We start from the raw sequence: 23,609 nt of genomic DNA, 5'->3' as shown, positions 1-23,609 counted from the left end.
TATGAATTAACATTATGAGTGTTTTTTTTGCGTGTGTGCGCGGTGATATGGCTGAAAAAGGAGGAGGAGTGGTAGTGATGGTGGTGGGAGCGGGGGGGTCGTAGGTTCTCTTTAAGTGATCAATCCATCATCTCAGGATCAAAATTGCTCCACAAGTGTCCTCAGTCATGTGTATGTATGCGTGCGTGTGTGAATGTGTGTGTGTGTGTGTGTGTGGGTTACACATCATCCTAAATTGCGAAGGGTGTGATGTGAGCAAATGCGCGGCAGCCATTGGCTCAGACAGCGACCAATCAGTGTCAGCGGAGGAACTTCAGAGTGGAGCAGCAGGATCAGGATTTCAGAGTCGGGAGAGCGATTTTGGCACTTCCACAAAGAGGACGGTCATCTCTCCAACTAAAAAACGCCATCCTTGCCTCTTTTTTTTTTTTTTTTTTTCTTACATGCCTGTCCTCTAACACCCGTCTCTCTCCTCGCAAACAATAACGACGCGAAGTCCGAGACTGGCGGGATGTACACGACCGGGCTCAACCCGTTTTACGCATCAAACTTCAGCCTCTGGTCCGCGTACTGCGCGGGGGGCTTCGCTGTGGATACCATGAAGAAACCCTCGTTTTGCATCGCAGACATTTTGCAGGCTGGGGATGCGGAGAACATCCCGGGATCCTCGGCTCTCGTGGTGCATATGGGACACCACCACCACCACCACCATCACCGCGCTCAGCAGCAGCAGCAGCAGCAACAGCAGCAGGGCCACTCCGGTAACTCTCCGCTGCGCCCTTCCCCGGTCGCGCCGGAGCCGCCGTCGGTGTACGGTCCGAGGTTGAGTCCGGCGTCTCCGTACCACAGACACGGACTACAGCTAACCTCAGTCTCCAGGACTGCATTTAACTCCCAACAAGCTCCTCCGCCTTCAAGCAAAGACCTCAAATTTGGAATTGACCGGATATTGTCGACAGATTTTGACCCAAAAGGCAAAGAAAAGTCGTCGTTAAGAGGTGAGCACAGAGTTTTTACTACATTTATAGTTCCCCTAAAAAGTTGTTTATTGTTTGTAGACAAGTTTCCTCTCGTGTCAGCCACAGAAAACACTAAATAGGGATGTGTTCAAAGCCATAAAATCCCCCCCTCTCTCTCTCTTTTTTAAAAAATTATATTATAGTAAGTTTAGAAAGTTTAGAAAGTTTAGAAACTGAAAGCAGCAAACCACCAGCAGAAGCTTTTTAATGTTGCACATGTGCAAAAGTGAGTCAGTCAGTTACCTGCTCCAGTTTACAACACTGGCAGTCTTGTTCACACAGTAGTAAGAGCGCAAATAGCCTCATAAGCTGCACTTTAAAGAGCCCTGTGGGGAAAATCCTCTGCTCTCTTGCCCTCTCCACACAGAGGTCAAAGGTCAGGATCAGCCACAAACAGCAGCACTGCATCCCAGCAAAGAAAGAAAAGAAAAAACACCCCTCTCTATTAATTTAGAAACTATAATCCCCCCTTCACCCTCTGTGTCTCTCCATCTTGCCCCAGCGTCAGTGGTTTAGTTTAGTTTAGTCTGCCTGTGTGTCACTGCGATCACTCTCTCCTGACTGAAGCCCATCATCTCTCGCTCTGTAACAGATCTCACGTCCATCGTTAGCTCGAACCGTCAGTCAGGGATCCACATCCCCATTCAGCCTCCGGCCAGCCAGTACTTCTCCTCCATAGACCACGGGATGAGCGACGCGTCCGCCATGATGAGTTCACTAGGCAGCAGCAGCAGCAGACAATCAGGCCAGCATCAGTTTCAGGACACCTTCCCAGGTAGTCGACTCCTTTTGGAAGGAGAAGTGACAAGACAGATAAAACTGACCTGTCCCCTTCTTCTGTCTTTTGCTTGGCGGTGTGTGAGACACCTGCAGTGCAGAAGGTGTGACCCCCCGTGGACTCTTCTGTGTTTTTCTAACCTCTTCTCCATGTCTTTTTTTGCATATAGGTCCATATGCCGTCCTCACAAAAGACACAATGCCACAGACGTACAAGAGGAAGCGGTCGTGGTCCAGGGCAGTGTTTTCAAACCTGCAGAGAAAAGGACTGGAGAAGAGATTTGAAATACAGAAGTATGTCACCAAGCCAGACAGAAAGCAGCTGGCTGCCATGCTGGGGCTGACGGACGCTCAGGTAAGAGGCTCAGCTGTGGATTTACACTCACCGAGGCCTTTGACATGTCACAACGTAAGGCTTTGTGAGGTTTTCGTGTTATATATCTTGCAAACAGACCTGCAGAAAAGATAAACACCATAGTTTTTCTTCACACTTTATTTTACTAATTGCATCCATTTTAAATAACTCAGTTTGATCCTCAGCTGTGATGCAGATGCAGTTTTACATCTGAGTGCAGTGTTTATGTAAATGCATCATTTATAGGCTTGTGTGGCCAACATGTTTTAATGTTGGTGGGTATCTGTGTGTTTTCTTTGAATGTGGTCCTCAGGAAGAACAGCTAGTTGTTCCCACGGCAACAGCTAATGAGGACCCAAATGAACAATAAAACAATAAAAACCACAGGGCCGCAGCCAGGACTTTAGAAATACTAAGGCCCCCCTCCCTTCTATTACCACACTCCCTGACAAAACATATATTATTTTTCTTTTTATTTGGATTTTGTCATATTTAATAGCTTACAATTTTTTTTTGTTCTATTTTTTGTAAATTAATATATGTGATCTCAGGCCTAAATGCTGCTGTGTCCACACAAAAAATACTAATACATTTCTACTCTCAATATAAAATCAGATCCATTCTCACATTCACAGGAAAACAGAGGGGGAGCATGATCTTTAATTGTAGTTTCACAACTGACAGGTGAACTAACGGCAAAACAGTGGATGTGAAATTAAATTTCTTAGTGTTTCAGTCTGTTATAAGTTTTTTTTTTTTTTTCACAACACAAAGAGCCACAGATTCACCTTGAATGTAAAATGAATGATACATAAAACTGAATAAAAGGCCACTGATGCAGCCTGTTGAGGTCACAGCAGCATCCAAACTGTTGAGTGCGACCTGATTGGTTGAGAGGCCTCAATGTCACTATCACCTTGTTTACATTTCATTATATTATATCTTTTTTTACCAAAGAAATAGTAAGTAAGTCCGAAAGGTGAAAACAAAAACAGATTAACTTATATTATTTATAAAATAAGATGATTTATATTTATATATTTGAATGTATTTATCTAGATTAAAATTATATTTGCACCATATTTTCTGTCTTTTTGCTGCTGCTGAGGTTTTGTTAGGATTTTAAATTACAGATATTGATGGGCAGTGTTTATTTTTTGATTTGCCCTGGTGTGTGTAGAGTGTGTTACTTTTGTCATCACTGCAATGCAAAAGAAAGAATGGGGCAAAGCTAAGATTATGACTTAGACCTAATGCACTGTCAGGTGCATTTTTATTCCTTTAAATGAGCCCTAATGCACGAGCTTTACAGCCACTTAACTGCTGTTTATAGATGCACAAAGAGTGTCAAATCTGATGGTGGGTGTATGTGTGTGTGTTTGCAGGTGAAAGTGTGGTTTCAGAACAGGCGCATGAAGTGGAGACACTCCAAAGAGGCCCAGGCTCAGAAGGACAAGGAGAAGGACGAGAAGCCGGACAAGAGTGCGTCTGAGCCGGGCAGCAAGGAGCCCAAAGAGCCGACGGAGTCTGAGTGTGAGAGCGAGGGAAGGAGCGAGTGTGAATCCGACGAGGCCCCGGAGGAGGAGAGCTCAGACGCCGGACACTTGGACATTGCGGAGCAGCACAAACCCAGCGTGATCATGAGCGGCGGCGCGCCCACCAGCAGCGCACCGGCAGCGGCCACGGCCACAGCCACAGCCACGGGCACGGGCACAGACACAGCGGCCTCTCAGGTGCTAATATGAACAATGACGCCGAGATTTTTTTTTTTTTTTTTTTTTTTTTTGCGTTATTGTTTTTGACAGAAGGACGACAGAGATATTAAAAACACATGTGGGGATGGCATAGTCAGCTCTCTAAACTATAATGAGAAGATTGTTGCAACCGAAAACCAGGCCTGGACCGGTGTAATTCCTGGGAGCAAGTGGAGCCTGTTATCTGTATGACACATTATAATTTTTATCCCAGACACAAGGAGCATAGTCCAAAATATTTTGTGAATTTTATTAGAACTTGTCTCTTGTGTTTTCCTTTTGTCTGTCAGGCCACAATGATGAAAAAAAAAAAAAAAAAAAAAAAACAGGCTTCCGGTCACCTCCAGTGTCTCTTTTTATTGTCGTTTTCCTCTCAGGAGCTTCTGTGTGTATCATGTTTTCCTCATCTGAAGGAAAAGTGCGGTTGTGAATTTTTATTTTTAGGTTATGAACCACTCGTTTCACGTTATAAATGAAATCTCAGAACATCACACAGTGTTCATGTATTATTATTATTATATTTTTTTGTCTGAATATATAGTTGTGCTATTTTGTTAATAATAATTTGCACTGAAAATATTGTAAATAAAATGTTTCTTACTTTGAAATCCGTATTATTCTTATTCTTATTTGGCTATTGTTATTATTATATTGTTTACATTTGCAAATTGCTTTATAATGACTCAGATTCAGTCAGTCTTTTCCCTGGTTAACTTAGTTATTAACATACGTAGCCTATATATGTGTGTTTTTTTAGGCTATTTAATTATGATGTTGTTATTTGTTATGGATTTAAATTAGAAAAATAATAACAATCGGCAACAATTAAAAAAAAAAAGGAATTCAAGTCGTTGCACGTGCACGTGAATATACAACAGAACAAACGGCTGAAAATAAAAACAAAAATGAGTGAAAACCGGAAATTGAAAGTCGCCTCTGTCCACAAACGTAAATTAATGTAAAACACAAGTCAATATGCAAATTATGCACATATACGTATAGCTACGTAGGAATTCATAAAACCAGCGATTTCCCTCCAAGTTTTAGCTTTTGTTAAATGCCAAATAAACATTTTTTTGTTTTTTATCACCAATGATAAGATAATGATAAGATTAGACGACAAATCAATTTAATAAAACCAAAAAAACAACATGACTTTAAAACTTGGCGTATAACGGACACGCTGTCTCTAAACCAGACCTCCGTGATTAATGTCCACATCTTCAGGCCTTCTCCTATAAGCACATTCATTTTCTCCCGAGGACTCAGCGGCTCTGGCGCAGAAAGCGAGAGCAGCACAAGAGGGTAGTTTATAGTTTGTGTACATTTACTGGCTCCAGATAGCAGCGACGACCCGGATGAGTATATTTTATGTATCCAGACACAGATACAATCAACATCTCCTCCGTTTATAGTGCTGCTGCTCCTGACCCCCACCCACCCACCCCCTGCTACAGCAGCAGCAGCAGCAGCCGCTCTGATGCTCCACATCAGCTCTTCTTTTTTTATGTCATGACTCACGAAAAATCATCACTTACAGGCTGAAGTAAGAGGATACTGCAGTGTTGAAATGTCATTTCCCAATCAGCCTTATCATGACCGTCAGCAATGACTCCTCACAGATGATCAGATAGGAGGAGTCCCCCATCATGCAGCATGAAGCAGAAGCAGCAGCACTCACATGTGCAGCACAATTAAAGTGTTTAAGGATGTTAAATGGCATGATGTCACCACACACTCCCTCCCTTTACATGTCTATTAACTTTATCTTGTGTCTGTAAGAGTAATTATCTTTTATAAGACATCCATAAATCTGGAATAACCTTCTCCTCAAGGCCAGATCTCCTCAATGCTGGAGTTTTAAACTTTCAGTGATCAATATTCACCCATATGTGCAGTCCTCATAAACTGTCAGAGTGATGTTGTTGCCCAATCGAAGATATTTTTGTTGCAAAAGAAGAAAAAAAAGAAAGAAGTGATGACTTCTCCAGAAAATTCCTACTGAATAAGTGTTTTCCAAACTCAGCTGCAGCGCAGTGACAACAAACATTGTGTAAGATAAGTTTAGTTCAGCAACATATGTTAATCTGTTTACATGTTTTTAAGAGCTCGGAGGATTTTTATGAATTATTTCAGAGTTAATCTGTCGCTCTGAGCTTTTATGCATCGTGTCTGCGTCTATTACCAAGAGGTTTGACTGATGGAAACAAACTTAGTGCAGCTGTCACTCAAGTATGCAGGTCATTTAAAGATACTTCTAGTCATCTGTTCAAATTTGACTCCATGTACAAAAACACTGGCAGTAAAATTGAAAAAAGAAGAAGAAGAAATAAGGTCATAATAAAAGTTCTCAGTCTGCAGATTTGGTCCCGTCTCCAGGGCCGTAACAAACATTTTGGGGATACAGAGGCCATAAGCCCCCCGCACCCCACCCCGTCCCCGACATCACCAACCGAAGAACATTTTTACCAGACGCTTTTATTTTGACATGACAGGAAGGAGGCCTATACTTATTTTCCAATTCCACTTTTTTGTTTAATTTAGTTAAATGATCAGGTTGGTGAATATTTTTCTGTTTTTAATACTATAAATCTATCAAAACGTCAAACATGTGTCAGATTTATTGTAATAAATTCTCCATGGCATCCGACCCCTCACCACACAATATGTTATTATATCTATTTACAGTATCAATATAATTAGACTATAAAAATCAAGCTAGTAGTTAAAATAAGTTTTGCATTTTGAGTGTTTATACTTTTTGTTTAAATATAATTCTATGAGAATACTTGTGAGTAGATGTCGTTTTCAGGATTCAGGATTAATTTATTGACGACTGCACAAGTCGGCAGAATTAGCTTTCGGCACAGCATAGCAGCACATTGTTCTGTGTTGGCACAGACAGACATTATATCAAACATTATACATACACATTATACATAGACAAAGACATATAGACATTATACATAAGTACTGAAGATTTTGAATATACTTGTAAAGGAGTGTTTGTTCTAGTTTGTACTTATTCTACAACTTGTGCAGGGTTCACACCATTTAGTAAGAACATTTGCATGAATCAAAGACCAATTGGAGAGTTTTACAGGAGGAAGGAATACGATTTATTTATTTATGTAAAAATAGGAAAATCACACTATGAAAATACTCCATTACACAAAAACGCATCCAAATGTATGGGTAATGAGTCACAGATTTGTTTATTATTATGAATATTGATGCATTCACATGTTACAGCCAGTCAGTGTGGAGCAATGTGACTTAAGTTATGTGTTGAATGTCAAATGTTAACTTGTAGTGTAACCTAAGGAATATTTTATTCTAAAATGTAGAGGACGAACACTGTAGGAATAGGAATAATGTAGTATCAAAAGGAAATACGATATGAATATAACACCTGAGTAAATGTATTTTGCCCTATTCAGCTTTGAATTGATGCTCTTTCTCATATTAACCCCTCTGCTGAGCAGCTTGTAAGTGGAAAAATGTTGCTATAATGTGGTGTTGAAGCCCGGGGCCTTCAGATAGCATTATATCTCAGTCAGGAAACTCAAAGCCCTCTGGTATTTGTTGTCATGTTAGCAGCAACATCATAGTGAGTGACCCAAAAACCCGGACCACCACAAACTCTACTACGGGGTCCACTTTCCTCTCCTCCGGAAAGAGGACTGACCCCCAGAGAGCTGCAGTTTTTCCGTTTTAGCTTAAGCATCTTGAATTTCACTTTCACATTTTCCCTGCCTCTGCTGCCGGGTTCTACAGTCTACCTGCTGCCTTTTGTTTCTTTTCCACACAGGAGATATTTCACCCCACCCCACCCCACCCCCCGAGAAAAAAAATGCAGCTTGCAAGCTTCTCATAAACCAACTGGGCCTGTGACGGGCTGTGAAGTAGGTGGCACTCATCTCAATCTTCACCCCTAATTCCTGCTGGATGAAAAGTCGTCAGAGTTATGATAGCCAGTTTCCATGGAAGGCCGTAAAAAGCCCTCGGGCACTTTATCAACGCAATATTAACTGTTAAACGCTCACATATTAAATGTCTGGGTGGGTTAAGGCTCAAATTATGCTCGAAAAGCTATAAATTACTTTAGTATTTGCAAATGTACAATAACAATAACAATCCAAACGCTTAACATAATACTGAGAGGCCGTGATTTGTGAACTGTCCTAAGAACTTTTATGAGCAGGATAGGAGAAAGTCCATCTGGCCTGTATTTAATGTCAGCCTTTCCGCCTCCATTAAAAGCTGTCCTATACGTCCCTCTTGGCAACCCAGGACAGGGCAACCCATAAAACAAGCCCTCGCAGATTTCACCAATATTTAACGCTTTGAAAAAGTAACTGTGTAAAACAAATTGCCTCTGTGAGAGCAGAGGAGGGGGAGGAGGAGGAGGAGGAGGTTGGAGGGTGGGTGGGTTGTGTCTGCAGTGGTTGAGGGATTAACGTGACTAAAAGCTGTGACGTCTCCAGCGCTTTGACGCATTATCTGTGAAGTTGTTTGATAGGCTGATGGAGATCTCTCCTCGGCCGCCGTAATGTATCAGACTGGAGGCCTTATAGAGTCTGTATGGAGGGAGGTGGGGGGGGGTTAGGGGTGGTCTGGGGTGAGGTGTAGTGGTGGTGGTGGGGGTTGGTGGCGTTGAACCATAACTCATCAAGCGCTTGAGAAACTCACAGCCGACAAACGCAGCGTGCACACAAAGATAGAGGTTGAGTTTAGGAACTGTGCTTCTTCCTCTTTTGGCAGATTGAGATGATAATGTCACTATTTGTCATGATGATGATGATGATTATCGTGATATGAGCATCTGAAGTGATGTGAACAAACACTTCATCACAGGTGAACAGAGGTGTTAAAGAAAAAAAAACTCTAAATATGAAAATCTGTATTTCGTAATAACCTTTATACAGATTACTTATACTTAAACAGTGTCATTTGAATGCCTGGTACACACTATACAACACATACACTATAATCAGATAAGATGGTCATGTATTTTTACTAATATTCTGCAGACTAACTCATGATGATGTGGAGTAAAAAGTATATTTTTAAATATTTTATTATGCAATGTACAGTAAATGTAGATAAAGTGCAGTGCTGTGTGAATTGAAAAAATACTAATGTAAAGTCCTACCTCAAAGCTGTAGTGTACTTAAATAAATATACAAATACTTTCTCTCACTGACTACCACATAAAACATAAATCAATGACAAGTCCTGCATTAAAAGTCTTAATAAAACGTTCCTTCAGAGTAAAAGTTGACAGTGCACAGACAGTACGGCTCTTGTAATGTCAGACTATGTTACATTATTGCAGTAGCACAGTACTGGAGTACAAGCACTATTTTAATATTATGGATGATTTTACCAACTCCTTAAAAGTTACTTATTTTGGCCAGTAACAATCATCAACACAACAATGGATTCATTTTATTTTGAAATTCACCTCAGAACTGTCACAGATCTCATTCCATTTGTAGAAAACAACACTTTATCAACAACCAGTGACATTTAATACGTTTTTGTGGTCATGTCTTGTTACACAAACAACCCTGGTGGTCTTAAACGTGTGGTTTTTATACTCGTTGTTAGTTTATTCTGCAACAATCTGTCATATTTTCTAAGTTTTTCAAATCTTTAGTCTGTAAAAAAACAACATCTCCAGCTGAAACATGGTGGATTAAAAGTATAAAGCAGCAGTAAGTGAACATATTCAAGCAAAGTACAAGTATCTTTTTTTTCCCCACTGTTTTCTGTTCTATCTCTAAATTACACCCCATGCTTCATTTGCCAAACATATTTTAATCTCCCAGATATAAATTAGTGTTTTATGGCACCCGCTGTGCTGAGAGGTGTTAGCTTTGGGGCTAATGCACATTAAAACTCCACACCCAAGAAAATGTGTTCATCATCAGTGGAGCGTTTTATTCACAGTCGTGGCTGTAACTACGGCTGTGATTGTCGATGCTGTCTTTCCTTCAAGAGGTGTGTTTGTTCCATCAAACACTGATTTATGGCATCAGCTGGATGCTCTTTTCCTAAACGAGCTCTGAATCATCGGCATGAGAGATGACTTCCTCCTGAGACTAGCAAAATATTATTACACGGTGCAAACCTTTAATTTGATAGGAGGCCAAAATGTTTCCAGACACCGACGTCATTTTAATCCAATTCGCTGGAATAAGCAGTATCACGTCTTTTATTTATGGGCAATTTGTTCCCAAACACACTCAGTATGTTTCTCCTTTAGCAGAATCAGAAAAGAGCGGGTCTGTATAGCTGCAATGGAGGAAATAGTGAAATGCACGTTGATTTAAGCGCCGAGAGAGAGTTTATGTTTAATATACTGTGTGTGAAATTGAAATATCACCAGAAGATTCTGCAGAGTATTTAAGTGAATGATGTATTTTAAAGTTTTTCCTCCTTACATTTCATATTTACCCTCGGTAAATATTCATACGCTGTATAAATCCTGAGGCTTTTTACACAGCGGACTGTTCTGCAGCTGCACACGTACCAAACATGTTCACCAACTCTGAAAGCTGAGCTACTCGTACAGAAGCTGTCGCCACATTTCCAAAAAGCCACATTATTGAGTGCTTTTTTAACATGGTCACAGTTTCCAAGCATCTTGGCCTCGCTCTCAAAACCAGGCGCTTGCCAACAGTTGGGAGTGGAAGAGGAAGAAGAGGAAGAAGGAGAAGGAGAAGAAGTAGAAGTAGAAGGAGGAGGAGGAGAAAAAAAAAAGACATCTCAAGTTAAATTTAAAGATGTGTTTCTCTTGGAAGCCGGGCTGCGCTGCCATAAACCAAGGGAGACATTTTCATGCTCCACATTTTTCATGGTTTCTCTCTGAGTTTCCTCCCTTCCTTTCTCACTCCACCTTGGCTCCAGAGTTACCTACGGCTGCACTGGCTGCAGACCACAGCCAGCGGGGCACTGTGGGGTGGCCAGTTCCTCCCTCTCGGCCTGAACAGTAGTAGCCCTCCTCCCTCTTCCTCAGCCACCCGCACCCCCTCCCCAACTGGTTGTCCTTGGATGGCTCTCACAGTGGAGGATCCCTCAGAGAATCTGCCACCTGGACAGCTCAACTCCAGCTCTCTTTCACCACCCTTCTCGTATAATACACTGCCTGCACACTCGGAGCTGATGGCCAACAGCAATCAGTTAGAAGCTAAAAGTCCTCTGACCTACCGCTCTGTTTTTTAATGTGGCCATGAAGGAACCGTTTTATTGCAGACTGCAGACTGTTGTCTCGTGCCAGCACTGTGTGGTATACGCTGTAATTTGTGAAGGGGTGCAGAGGTTTGGTATTAATTAGGGCTGTGAAATGGCAGCGGTCCGACCGCCTGCCCGTTTCCATAGAGGCTGAATTCACTGAGTGATGTACACACTGGGAGGGGGGATTATGGCCGAGCTCTGGCTGCCCGCTGAGATGCAAACACAAAAGAGAGGATGTAAAAAGCACTTTCATTTCACATGACCTGTCATCAGCAGCAAATTTTCACTCTGCTCTCAGAAACCGGGGGTGAACTGCCTGTGGCTTTCCGTCCGACCGACCATACGCCGGGTCCAAGCATCAGATAGGATTGACGTTATATGCGTGCAAATGAGAGAGTCGCTGGCATGTTCAACCTCAGCGCTGGCTTTCAGTAGCATGAAATTATTATTTCTCTCAGTGATGAGAATATCATGTTATGAGGTTAGATTTTACGGTTTATGTACAAATTTCAAAGTGGGGCCACTTCACATGGGGTTATGCTCAAAATACCATGAAAAACAGTTACGGCTCCTCTGTTGCCCAACTTGAATAATTAACAAAACTTTGTCTCATAAGTTGCAAAACTGCAAAACCACTGACAAATGTTTCATCCTCACTTGCTTTCATTTTCACAGTTTGCACAGTTCGGTTCTTCTTTTGCCACAACGGCCTTCGAGCTGCGTCTGCTCCTGCTGGGAGTGTGGAGCCGAGCGTGTACGAAGAAGACAACATGTACTGTACAGCCACTCCCAGTAAGTCTATTAATATGAATGTGAAGAGGGGCAGGCACTAAATTTAACACTAACTTCCTTGGTTCACATTGTGTTTATTATTATCAGAGAGACACAAAAAAACAAGGATCAGTAGTACAACACATGCTGAGAAGCCCGCTTACATGTGTTTATTTAGTTTTAGCGTAATAATAATACGTAATAATAACATGTTTTTATGATAATTTGGGGGCAGTGGAAACAAGCAGCTGCTCATTTATCATCCAGCTGTTACAGAGCAACAACAGCTATCATGATTCTGTTGATTGTTCTCTCTTTCATCTCAGCTTTGGTCTCCACCTTCACCTGAGGCTGCGTTCACATTAACATGTATCCATTTTAATTTGTACTGATACACCTAAAAAAAGCATAACACATGACTGTTTATGTAATAGATGCCGTCGACTGCAGAGCTCATTGCTTAATTGGCAGAAAATTATATGAACAAAGAACTGTACTGTACTGGAAACTCTAAAGCAGTACCTCCATCCATCCATCCATCCATCATCCATCCATCCATCCATCCTATGGGTCATAATAAATAATTTATAGATGCCAATTTACCTAGTTTACCTAGTGTGCATGACTTTGGACTGTGGGAGGAGGCTGGAGAACATGCACAAGGAGAACATGCATGCAACCTCCACACGGAGAGGCCCCGGGCCCTGGCGTGTTCGAACCCAGAACCTTCTTGCTGTGAGGCGACGGTGCATGCAAAAACTCATGGTAGTAAAAAAAAAAAAAGTCATTAGGAATTGTTATAAAGAGGTCACAAGAGGTCGTCCCGACTGATGAGATCTAATCAGGAGTGATCGTGAGTGTCTGCATCGTAGTTTTGCAAAAATTAGCACAGACGCCAAGAATTAGAAAACTCAAACATATTAGCACGGCTGGCTGCAAAACGCTCCACTTCGTTTTCCAGCCTCTCAAGTTCCCTTTGTCTGTTTGCTGTTTGATGCTGAGCAGGTGCTGGACACAGGAGTTTTAGAGTGTTTTCTCTGAGCACACAGCTGCAGCCAAAAATGACACAGAGAGAGCAGTGAGAGTGAACCACAAGAGTAAAACAGAGGGCCAGACAACTAAACAATGAACTGAAACTCACTATAAAGCTCTGTGAGGTCGAGTGGGGCTGCAGATTCTGGTGATTATCCTGTGCAGGTTCATCACCACAAGCAACCTCTTTCACATTTTTTTTTACGTTTAATCTGTAGCCATCATGATTAAGATATACTACAATATACTGTATGAACAGCTCTAAGATGTACAGTGCACACAAACTACACTACAGTCTTAGCAGAGCCTGACACATGATGTAACCGAGGTCACCTAAATGGCCTCTCTGAAGATAAATGTTAAGTCTGCTGAGTATAGTCTGAGGTTTCCTCATTTCCCCTTTCTGCTGCTTATCGAGCCTCGCAGATGCCATTTTATGGAGAACAGCTAAAAAACGAAACGCATGCTCAGTGAATGACACATGCAGTGGACTGTGCGAGCTCACTTGTGCTGATTTCAAGTGATTAACAAGGTTTTTTTGCCTCCTCATTCAGTAAACAACATATCACCCAAATATGTCAAATCAGATGTTATCGCTTAAAGAGAAGAATGCCATCTCATCTGTCGTAAGTGTTGTTGAATATCTCCTCTTAAAAAGCAAACGTTTCCAAGAAGTGGGCCTATTGATTTTAAAGGCCACATTTTTTACATTGAAGTCCTGCAGCGCATACACACATACACACACACAGAAACACACGCACACACACGCACACAGACACACGCACCCACACACATACTCTCTCTCTCTCTCTTAAGTAAACACTGTGAATGACAAAACCAGAAATGAGGGTAAAGAGCAGCCACTCAAGCTTTCTTCCAGAAATCTATTTTTATCATTAAAGTACTTTTTAAAAACCACTTTAAAGTCACAATTGTTTCATTTGGTGTGAGTGCGGCATCAAGCCTGCGGCATTTAGACCACCCCGGGGACCAATCACAATCAAGCATGTCACTTGGCTCATTGCTCATGGCCTTTTATCTGATAGTGCCCCTTATTATCTGGCTATGTTGTAGCATTAGACCTGGTCACACTTCATTTTATCAACATGTGTGTGCGTGCGTGTGTGCCTACGTGTGTGTGTGTGTGTGTGTGTGTGTGTGTGTGTGTGTGTGTGTGTGGTGTCAACACACCAGAGAACACACACTTTCTTACTGATCCTGATGGATTATCAGGGAATTCTTCTTCACGACTCTGCTTGTTAAGGGGAGGAGAGGGTAAGAGCGGGAAAATAAATAAGACGTCACTTGGGTTTGTCTTGTTCTTGTTCCAAAATAAACAGAGCCATGGCAGAGAGGGAGCTGCAGGGGCCTTTCAGGGCTGCCGAGTATTATACTGTCCCCTTTGATCGAAACAATTCGGATCGAGAAAGTGCCACACACCGGTCGCCACAGCAACCAGAGAGGGAGACGTGCAAGTGAGAGTCAACAGGTGATTTATAGAAAGTGCTGCTCGGTTTCACATCCTTTTGTCCCCGCTTCCCTTTAACTGATTTAGCAGACAGATTCTGATGCGGGTGAGAGATCATAATTAATGTTTTTATTTGCATCCGTGCGGTTACAGCGAAGCCAGTTCTAAGGCTGCGACTGTAACGCTCTTTAACGAAGAGTATATGATTTACACTGGTTTCACAAGGGTCACATAGTCTGAGCTTTCATGCACGTCAGCGAGCAACACTGTGACTTTCTTGTTCTGCCGTGTGTGCATGTGTGCGTAATGTTTGCACATATTTAAGTGCATGAACAAGCGTGTGAGTGCGAGCCCTGTAACCCATATGTGCAAGGGGTCAGAGTTCAGTTCCTGCAGGGTTTGTTTAGGAATATATGACACTGCACAGCTGGCCTAATCATCTGTGCATATCTGACTATAAAACTTTACAGAGCGTCGCCAGAGCGAGCTGCCTTTATCAGTGAGAGACGGAGCTATTCCCACTACACGCGGACAGAGGCCTCAACCCCAGATCTGCTGCTCCTCTCCCAGTGGCCCTCATAAGGAACAGCACTGCCTGCTCTGTGTGAGCAGAGTTTAGATTAGCTTAGACAGTTTGGGCTAATGTTCGTTCAGTTAAACTGCACTCCACGAAAGTGACTGCTGCTGTTGTCTGAAACACCCATTCCAATAAAATTCAAGTTTAAAACCTTGTCAAAGATGAACTATGCAAGATTTGCACCTTAATTAAACAGCCTTGGAGTTATTGTGATGGTTAAATGACTTCTCTTGGCCAAAAACCAACCTTGCAAAATCAGCCCCTCTGACCCGATTCCCCAGATATCAAATATTGTGAGAAACATGGACTGCTTTACGGCACAAACATGCCGGATAATCCATAATATGTTGTTAACATAAAATTACCCACCTCAGTAGACATCGCTCCATGGAGGGAAGAGGGTTGGCTGTGAGTAGGCCTACTTACAACAGTGAAAATATGTACTCTAAAACTGTAGGGAGAGCTCTGTAGAGAAAAAAGCGACCAAATCAGCGAAAAAGTGACTGGAACTGCAAAAGCTCTCCTTTAATATCCCCATTTTTATATAGATATGATGCAAGAAATGTCAGAGCTTAATTAACAGTCAATGCCATCTGTTTCTCCATCTTTGGACTGCTAATGCCAACCATCTTTAAGCTGCTCTGTCAGTTAAGTGTAAGCAGCGGTGGTGGGGAGAGCATATGATCTGATCTGGATTCTTTTTTTATCTAAGAAAGTCATAAACATAAAAATGTTAATGCCACAGCATCTTTTTACATATAGAATATATCTGGAGAGGAACAAAAAGTAAATTTAAAGGACAATTTTGGCTTATTACAACATGGATATTAGTTAAATGATATCTATTAGCAATATTAACCCATAAGGACCCACGGTGACACGGGTGTCACGCCGCCTTCAAGTGTCCTGGAAAGCCCCTTACACATATTGATGTTGAACTTTTAACTCATGAAGTCCCTAAGTGACATCTACTCAACATCCTGGTGCAGTCACATGACTCTCTGTGAATCTCTCTATCCATGACAACATTTCCAAGATGGTGGCCAGCAGAGTTGGCAAATTTCAAAGAGGCAGCTACTTTTGAAAAGCTTGCTTTCTGTCAATAAAATAAGCCACCACCCATTTCACAATGCAAATCCTTTTATAACATGTCCCTTGTTGTATTTAACCTGTTCTGACCTAATTTTTTGAAGAAACTCATATAAAACAACTTAAGAAAATATTGCTGTGACATATACGTCACATCGGGCCTTAGCCTTAAAAAAGTCAGGAAAAATACCATGTGACGCCTATGTCACAATGAGAAAAATGGGAAAGAACTACTCAATTAAATTAGGTGATTCAGGTATTTTGAATTAATATACTCTATGTTGTTCAATTTAAAACATAATTTAAAAATGTTAACATAAAAATAATGTCAAATTCAATCAATATTTAATAAAATGATATATCAGTCCGGAAATTGAACCACAGATTTAGCAGAGACACTCTTCTCAGTAAATGAACAAGATTTTAGTATCCCATGCTGGTCCCATATTAATGTAATTATGCTTTTTTGCTGTATTTTTTGTAATAAAATAGGATACAGTGTTCAGGATGTACTGACGATCATCAGACGTGCAATAGATGTTGTATACAGAACAACAAATACAGCAAAGAAGAATGAGAGTTTACATAAGAAAATATTAGGAAACAAATAAGAAAAGTTAACACAGTCAAACAGTCATGAACCAGGTTTGAGACAAGGGTTCTGGACTGCTGTACTGATGGGAGAGAGGGTCCCATGTGGTGCATTGTGAGAGAAGGACGTTTTACCCAGCTCAGTTCTGACGAATGGAATATGACCCAACTATCAGTTCTGTGAGTGGGTACCAATGTTTTGTGATTTCATAGTTAACAGAGATTATAAATAAGGAGACATAACTGTGACAGGGCTTTAAAAATGGATAAAAACCAATGCTGTTGTCCCCTTACTGTCAGAAATGACCAGCCGACATTTTGATAAAGAGTGCCGTGATGAGTATTATATGAAGCATTGGAAATGAAATGTAAGGCTGAGTGGTAAACAGCATCCAGTGGAATCAAAGTGGAACTAGCAGCTCTTCCATAGATGTCATCTCCATATTCTAAAACAGAGAAAAAATAGTGTCTCCAATTTTTTTCCTGTGGTGAGTAGGGAAACGGTGCTTATTTCTGTATAGAAAGCCAAGTATTGTTCTTAGTTTAGCAATGAGGGTGGTGATATGGTGCTTAAAATTAAGACAACTGTCCATCCAGATGCCAAGGTATTTGTAGTTGGAAAGAAAATTGTGGTTGCACAGCTTTTAAGGCTTCAGTAACTGGTTAAAGCCTTCAATATGAGGCAATATTCGCATTTCTATAGTGTTTGCCCTTTTTTGTTGTGAAACTTGTCTTAAAAAGGTGTTAATAGTAACCAGCAAATTTGTAATTTTGATATATGTTATGGAAATGCAAATAAAAGGTCAAATTTGTGTTACAGAGCAAAAGAAAATGTCAAGCCCATTTATTTTCAAGTGAAAATTTAAGTTACCAAAAACGCCCGATGTGACATATATGTAACATTCCAGATCTCTGACAATAGGTGGCGCTATTTCAAAAAAAACTTCAAAAATGTGTTCCATGCATTCCACTTGGTCTGTGTTTCACCCCACTTAATTTTCCTTCAAGTATAAATGGGTCTGGGTTCTTATGGGTTAATCAGACTGGTGGTGGAGGTGGATTTTTGCACTTAAATCTGTTTGTCTTCTAATGACATTGGTGACCTTTTATGTACAGTAGTGTAGCCATTTGTGTGTCTGGTAAATATTATATGTGCTAAACACATGTTAGCATTGGTGTTGTGAGATTATTCTTGTGGATCCAACACAAACTTCAATAGAAAGGATTCACTGAAAGAGGAGAATAGAGGGAGAATGAGCCTGGAGGCCGAGGGGCAGGAGGTGAAGATGGGCAGCTCTGGTCTGGCAGGAAGTGGATGAATGAATGAATGAAAGAGGGAGGATGGCATGGATAGTTGAAGAGCAAGCAGGTAGGCAGGTTGTGGTCATGGAGCAGGGGGGAGATAACAATCAGCTAACAATTCACCAGACCACAAAGAGCACCAGAGAGGCCTGAGGCATGAAGGCTACCACTGTAGCAAGTGAAGAGTCGGAGCAGATACGCAGCAGGACGATGAGTGTGATGGAAGGCAGATGTGCAGAGATCAGCAGGGAACCAGAGGCAAGGACGAAGGCCACGCCCACGCCAAACATAACGGACACACACACACACACAAAGGGACACTGGGGAACGGGAAAATGCAAAATAATGGAAAACTACAGTAGATGCACAATTGAAGCTTATCACACATGCAATAATGAAAGTAAAAGGAGATTTCAATTGAATATTGATTTGATAACAAACACACACTTCCACACTTTTGGTTGGGCAGATGCAGTTCTTCTGTCATATATCTCTTTTTTATATGTTAGTTGTGTTTTCATTGCGTGGTGCTGATGATAGCAGAGTGAGTTTGGCAAGCACGGCAACTTTTTAATGACATTTTCTGTAAGCGATGCTTTTGTATATTTAGCTACGCTGTCCATCATTACAACGCTTCTTTTGTTAAATACATCACCTGCAGAGTTTTTCCAGAAAAGATCAACCCAAGCGATAACCAGGAGGGGAACCGCGAATGGAAAAGCTTTTTGTGTTATATGGTTATATCAGTTAGCACAAGAAAAAAGAAAAAAAAAGAGGAAAAAAGAGTCAGTGAAATGTTTTCCACAGCACAGCGGTGTGATACATAGCCTACTGCTGACCACTTTACTTCCCCGTTCCTGCCTGACACGCCGTTGACCTCAGGCCCGCGACATCCATCAGGTGCTCATTACAAGCTGGAGGTCGTGACCTGCGCACTCCAATCGCCACACCTCTGCCTCTTCCTGCAGTCACCCTGCGCTGTATACAGAACCTCCACTTCCTCCACCAACATGGAAAAAAAAAGGAAAAAGAAAAAGTCACCGACATCATGAACCCCCCCTCAACCCCGCCTCTCCAGCGTGAGCTTTTGTGGATTGAGATATAAAGCGATCCTGTCTGACTGCAGGAAAGAGTCACAGGAAGTGGAGATGCACTACATTACTTCGAGTGCCCCTTCAGGTTATTTATTTGGATGGATTTTTCTCTCTCTCTCGTTTTTTTTTTTTTTTTTTTTTTTTTTCATGGGAATCCCCTTCCCCTCCATCACTCTTGGAGTCCCAGAGAGTGGATGTCTGGGAGCTGGAGGAGCAAGCCTGCAGTGTCATGTAGCCTGTTGAGGCTACAGGGAGAGATCACTTCCCTTCCCTTGCACCACTGCCACATCAACCCCACTTTCCCTCCCTCCTTCCCTCCTTCCCTCCCTCCTTCTCTTCCCTCCTCCTCTTCCAAACAAAAACTCATGTGGGGGAATCCAATTAGTTAATCTCACTTTTGACTCTCCTCCAGCACAGGCACGCCATTCCTTCGCAGATCCTCTCATAACAAGCTGTCGGAGAGCAGAGAGAGAGAGAAACAGAGAGAGAGAAAGTCAGAGCTGTTCTGAGTGAGGCTATTGATTATGAGCCTTAAACAGACAGCGAGACATCTGGCTTCCATTATCTGGCCTGTGATGGGATGCAGGGCTCCGCGGCAGCCAGCAGCACAGGCCACACGACGTACAGACACATGCTACACAGCCTGTAATTACTGCCTATGGGATGATCTGGGGGGACAGGAGAGATCATCTAAAGCTGAAACAGGTTTATTGTGGATTTTCCATTAAGGAACAGGACTGTCTAATCTATCTCGACCTGTCCAACTAGAGTATGACTTAAATTAATCATTGAAACAGAACAGAAAAGCCACTAAAGCTAGTTTTTATCATTGACTAATGTGATATTTATATAAACTGAATCATTGTTTCAACCGTAAAATGTTCAGAAATAGAAATTATTTCCATAGGTCACCTCAGCATTTTTTAAATGACTTATTTCCTCCTCCTACCAGAGCAAAAGCTACAGATATATTTTTGTCCATTCACAAATTGACTGACTACAGTAGTTGTTTTTTAGCCAAAACACTTTAAATACATTTGTATTACAACACATTATAACATTATGTTATCAATATTCTATCAATTATTGATTAGGATCGATTAGGAGGGAAATTTAAAACTTTGTGTCAGAGATAAAATACAGCAACTATACATCTCACTGGTGACTGTGTGTAAGCCAATAAAAAGTATTGATAATTTTATTTTAAATCAAATTCAGTAACAGCAAGTTATGTATTGGGATTTAAAGTTCATGTATGAAACTGATATGGATGTAAAATCTGTAGCTATCACTGGGATGTACTCATATGGTTTAGATAAGTGTTATACTGAAATAAGATAAGTGTTATACTGAATTAAGAGTTGGATGAGAAGACACCACTCTTATGTCTGTGCTTTAACTATAAGAAGAGTTGATGATCTTAGCCTGGCAGCAAACAAACACCTGGCAGCTCAGTAAAGAGCAGGTATGAGGTTTGTTTAATCTGTAACCCACACAAACAAGTGTAAAATGACAGTTATATTCTGCAGCCAGGAACACTGATGCAAACTGTTTCTCCCTGTTCCCAGTATTTATTCTAAACCTAAACAGATATTAATGAGTAGGGTATAAAGCTTGTGTGTTATAATGATCTGTTCAAGTCCAGCTCAGGATGCATGACAACATGTTTTCCCGTCTGTATTCAGATATCCAATACTGACAAAGGCAGCTAAACAGATTTTTAAATTTTACATCAAAACTGATTTTATAATCTTTAAAAAAAAATGTATTAGTTGTATTTGTACTATATTTCCAGATCATGCATTTGTGTATATTTTACCTATCAGCTTGTGTGTATACGTAAGCAGCGCTGTAGCATCTTTATCTAATCTGATCACATTGCTCTTGTGGCCGGGCAGTGGAGTGTATTGGTAGCGTGAGGAAAGACTTCCCTTAACTGTCTTATTAACCACTATTGTGTACAAAGTGTCTGCACTCTCTGAAACCAGCAGGACTCATACTATACTTTAGTTTCTCACAGTCCTGCTGCTCTCCTCTTGCAACACAGACTGTAGCTACTGTACGTCTTCTGCAAACGTCTCTGCCGGTGGCACTGCATGGCGCTCTCGTCTGTGACCTCGAAATGTCAGAGAAGAAAAAAATATATTAAAAAAAAAAAAAAAAAAAAAAAAGGGAAATGCAATTTGCCACATTGTTCTTTCACGTCCAAGGCTATTTCTCCCCCAGGGCCAGTTACTCTGAACACATGGTCTGAGTTGATTTTTTTTGCTATAAGCAAACTCAAACTGCCTGAGAGAAGTAATGGCAAAGAGTCGTCCTGCAATATTACTTATCACTGTGGCAAAGACGGAGATTATTGACTTAACTGGTCCAAACATCAACAATGAGTGATTTAAAACTCCTCCCACACGCCTGTCTCACTGTCTGAGGTTTGTGTATTTTATTTAAGAAGAGAGAGGGGGAAAAAAAGTCTTTATTTATTCTCTCAGACAAAGATGCAGGCCGTGAGCTTCACAATCACGTCGTGTCATCGCCACGGAACAAGACGAAAAGCTGTTGTGACTTTAATGTGCTTGTTTGGGGTTGTCTGGGTGGGGTGGGGGGCTGCTGATGAGGTGGGAGTGGGTCATGTCAGGGTGGTGAGTAAAACTAACAGCACTAAATCACTTCTAAAGTTAAGCTAATCAGACGCACAGAGACACAGTACGAGTACGACGACCGTGTGAGTGCAGGAGATAAGTTTGCAAGCCCAGATTGTGGATTTATTTATTTCAGGGACTGGATTTGCTATTTATTGCAGGGATTTTGTTCTGCCTCGCATTATATTCTGCTTTTATTGACTTACAGCTCTGCATGGCTTCCTCCTTCATGTCTCAGACTGCTGGTGTCTCATCTCTATTGGTGCACCTACAAATAAATGTCTCAGTCATGCAAGTGCATGTGTATATTTTGTGTCTGTGACATGACAGACACGACAGCTAAACCGCAAAGCAATAATTTACTAATGCACTCCTCAGCCGTGCTCCCTGCGCCTGTCTGCAGCTGCTGATGGATGCTGACGGCTGCAGAGATGGACTGCTGCTGATAGGGAGTGACCAGAGAGGAGCCTGATTAAAAGTAGTGGAGCACGGCGGAGGGTGATAACCCCGATCCAGCGGTGATGAATCCACACTGGACAGGCCGCTGTCTCATTAGGATCTAGCCTCAGCCAGGCACTGCGTGTCCAAATAAACGTTGAAACAATCCTGCTTTTATCAGCAGGATTACGCTTGTTTTCCTTTCCAGGGCTTTCCTTGTGTGGGCTCAAGTAGAGCATCCTCCCCCTCTATCGGGCTCTATAAACTGAAGGTGTGATTCACCAGCCCTGACTTCACTGTGTTTATACAATTCTGGGTCTATCTTCTTGAATTAATGAGGCCTAAAGCACCATTAGACAACTATTTGCCTGACTAATCTGGAGCCAATATGAAATAGTGAGAAAAAGTTGAAATAATCTGCCCTTTATTTGTGATAACATAAACAGTGGGGTTGTTTTAAAGGATGATAACATTAAATATTGGGCCTGGGGAGGCGAACAGAAAGAGGTAGTTTACATTCTCACTGGAGTAGTCTTGATAACAGGCCAGAGGGAATATGAACCCCTTTAAATGTGTGCATTAGTGTAATTTATTGGGCTTCCCTCTCGGCCCTGCTGTTCCTCCACCTCCTTTTTCCCAAACAAAAGACAGGCCAAGGCTCCAGGATGGATGGGAGTGAAAAATCATTCACAGTGGATAATCACATAAAACAACGCCATATTTGCTGCCTAATAAGCACAAAACGTTCCATCTGCCTCCTCCCTCCGATCAGGATTAGACGACTCCTCCGAGCAGACCTGCGTGATTTACATCCGGCGATTTTGGAAATGCTTTGCTTTTGAGTGGGTATACGCGGAGAGTCAGGGAGGGCGGGGTGAAGCCAGAGATTTCATAATTCTTTGTGTATGTCTGGAAGTCATCCACGCGTTCTGATTTTTAACCAATTTATGTCCGAACAGAATGACCCTGGGAATTAATGAGGGTCTGGCTGCGAGTTCCAGCACTGCAAGGTCAAGTAAATCATGCTTTAGGGCTCCAGTCCTCCCTGCTCTGCTCTGCTCTCTCTCGCTCTCCTCAGCAGCTCCACATCCTGTGATAACGGAAAGACAAGAGGCCTGAGAAATACCACCTCATCGACACTTATGTCCATCCAGTAGAACATATTTTAGAGTGCGAGCGCCAACCGGCTGTAAAGCCTGCTTTTAGTAGAGACTAGGAGCTGATGAATGGGAGTGGGGCAAGAGCAGTGGGACCAGAGGTCACTTTCTTCATTTCACATTTCACAGCAGATTGTTGATGTTATGCACATTTCCCTCTCCAGAGGTGACTCTTTTTTCTATCTGGGCCTGTGTTTTATTGGAGCATTATAAAGAGTTTATACGTGATTTAGCTGCACCATTTCCCTTTGAAGGAATATGTGGTGAAGCACACTCACATGAGGGAAAAGTTGACATCATTAGA

The 23,609-nt window shown here is 41.7% G+C and overlaps 1 protein-coding gene across 2 annotated transcripts; it reads left to right on the top strand.

The window, feature by feature from the left end:
* The first annotated feature begins 451 nt into the window (after positions 1 to 451).
* Positions 452 to 4,323, top strand: hlx1 (H2.0-like homeo box 1). 2 transcript variants are annotated; one of them, XM_084000511.1, is made up of 4 exons: positions 452 to 998; positions 1,612 to 1,794; positions 1,967 to 2,151; positions 3,537 to 4,323. In XM_084000511.1, the coding sequence occupies exons 1-4, from the start codon at positions 512 to 514 to the stop codon at positions 3,894 to 3,896; spliced, it is 1,215 nt and encodes a 404-aa protein (XP_083856637.1). In that variant the 5' UTR covers positions 452 to 511; the 3' UTR covers positions 3,897 to 4,323. The 2 variants fall into 2 exon arrangements, with proteins under 2 accessions (XP_083856637.1, XP_083856638.1); XM_084000512.1 differs by lacking the exon at positions 1,612 to 1,794.
* The last annotated feature ends 19,286 nt before the right edge of the window (positions 4,324 to 23,609 follow it).

Source organism: Trachurus trachurus (genome assembly GCF_905171665.1).
Source record: "Trachurus trachurus genome assembly, chromosome: 24".
Classification (NCBI taxonomy): Eukaryota; Metazoa; Chordata; class Actinopteri; order Carangiformes; family Carangidae; genus Trachurus; species Trachurus trachurus.
This window is presented reverse-complemented; position numbering and strand designations above follow the sequence as displayed.

Coding starts and splice junctions, on each gene's coding strand:
- hlx1 (XM_084000511.1), top strand. CDS start 512: ATGTACACGACCGGGCTCAACCCGTTTTACGCATCAAACTTCAGCCTC. Junction 999..1,611: donor AGAAAAGTCGTCGTTAAGAG/GTGAGCACAGAG, acceptor GCTCTGTAACAG/ATCTCACGTCCATCGTTAGC. Junction 2,152..3,536: donor TGGGGCTGACGGACGCTCAG/GTAAGAGGCTCA, acceptor GTGTGTTTGCAG/GTGAAAGTGTGGTTTCAGAA.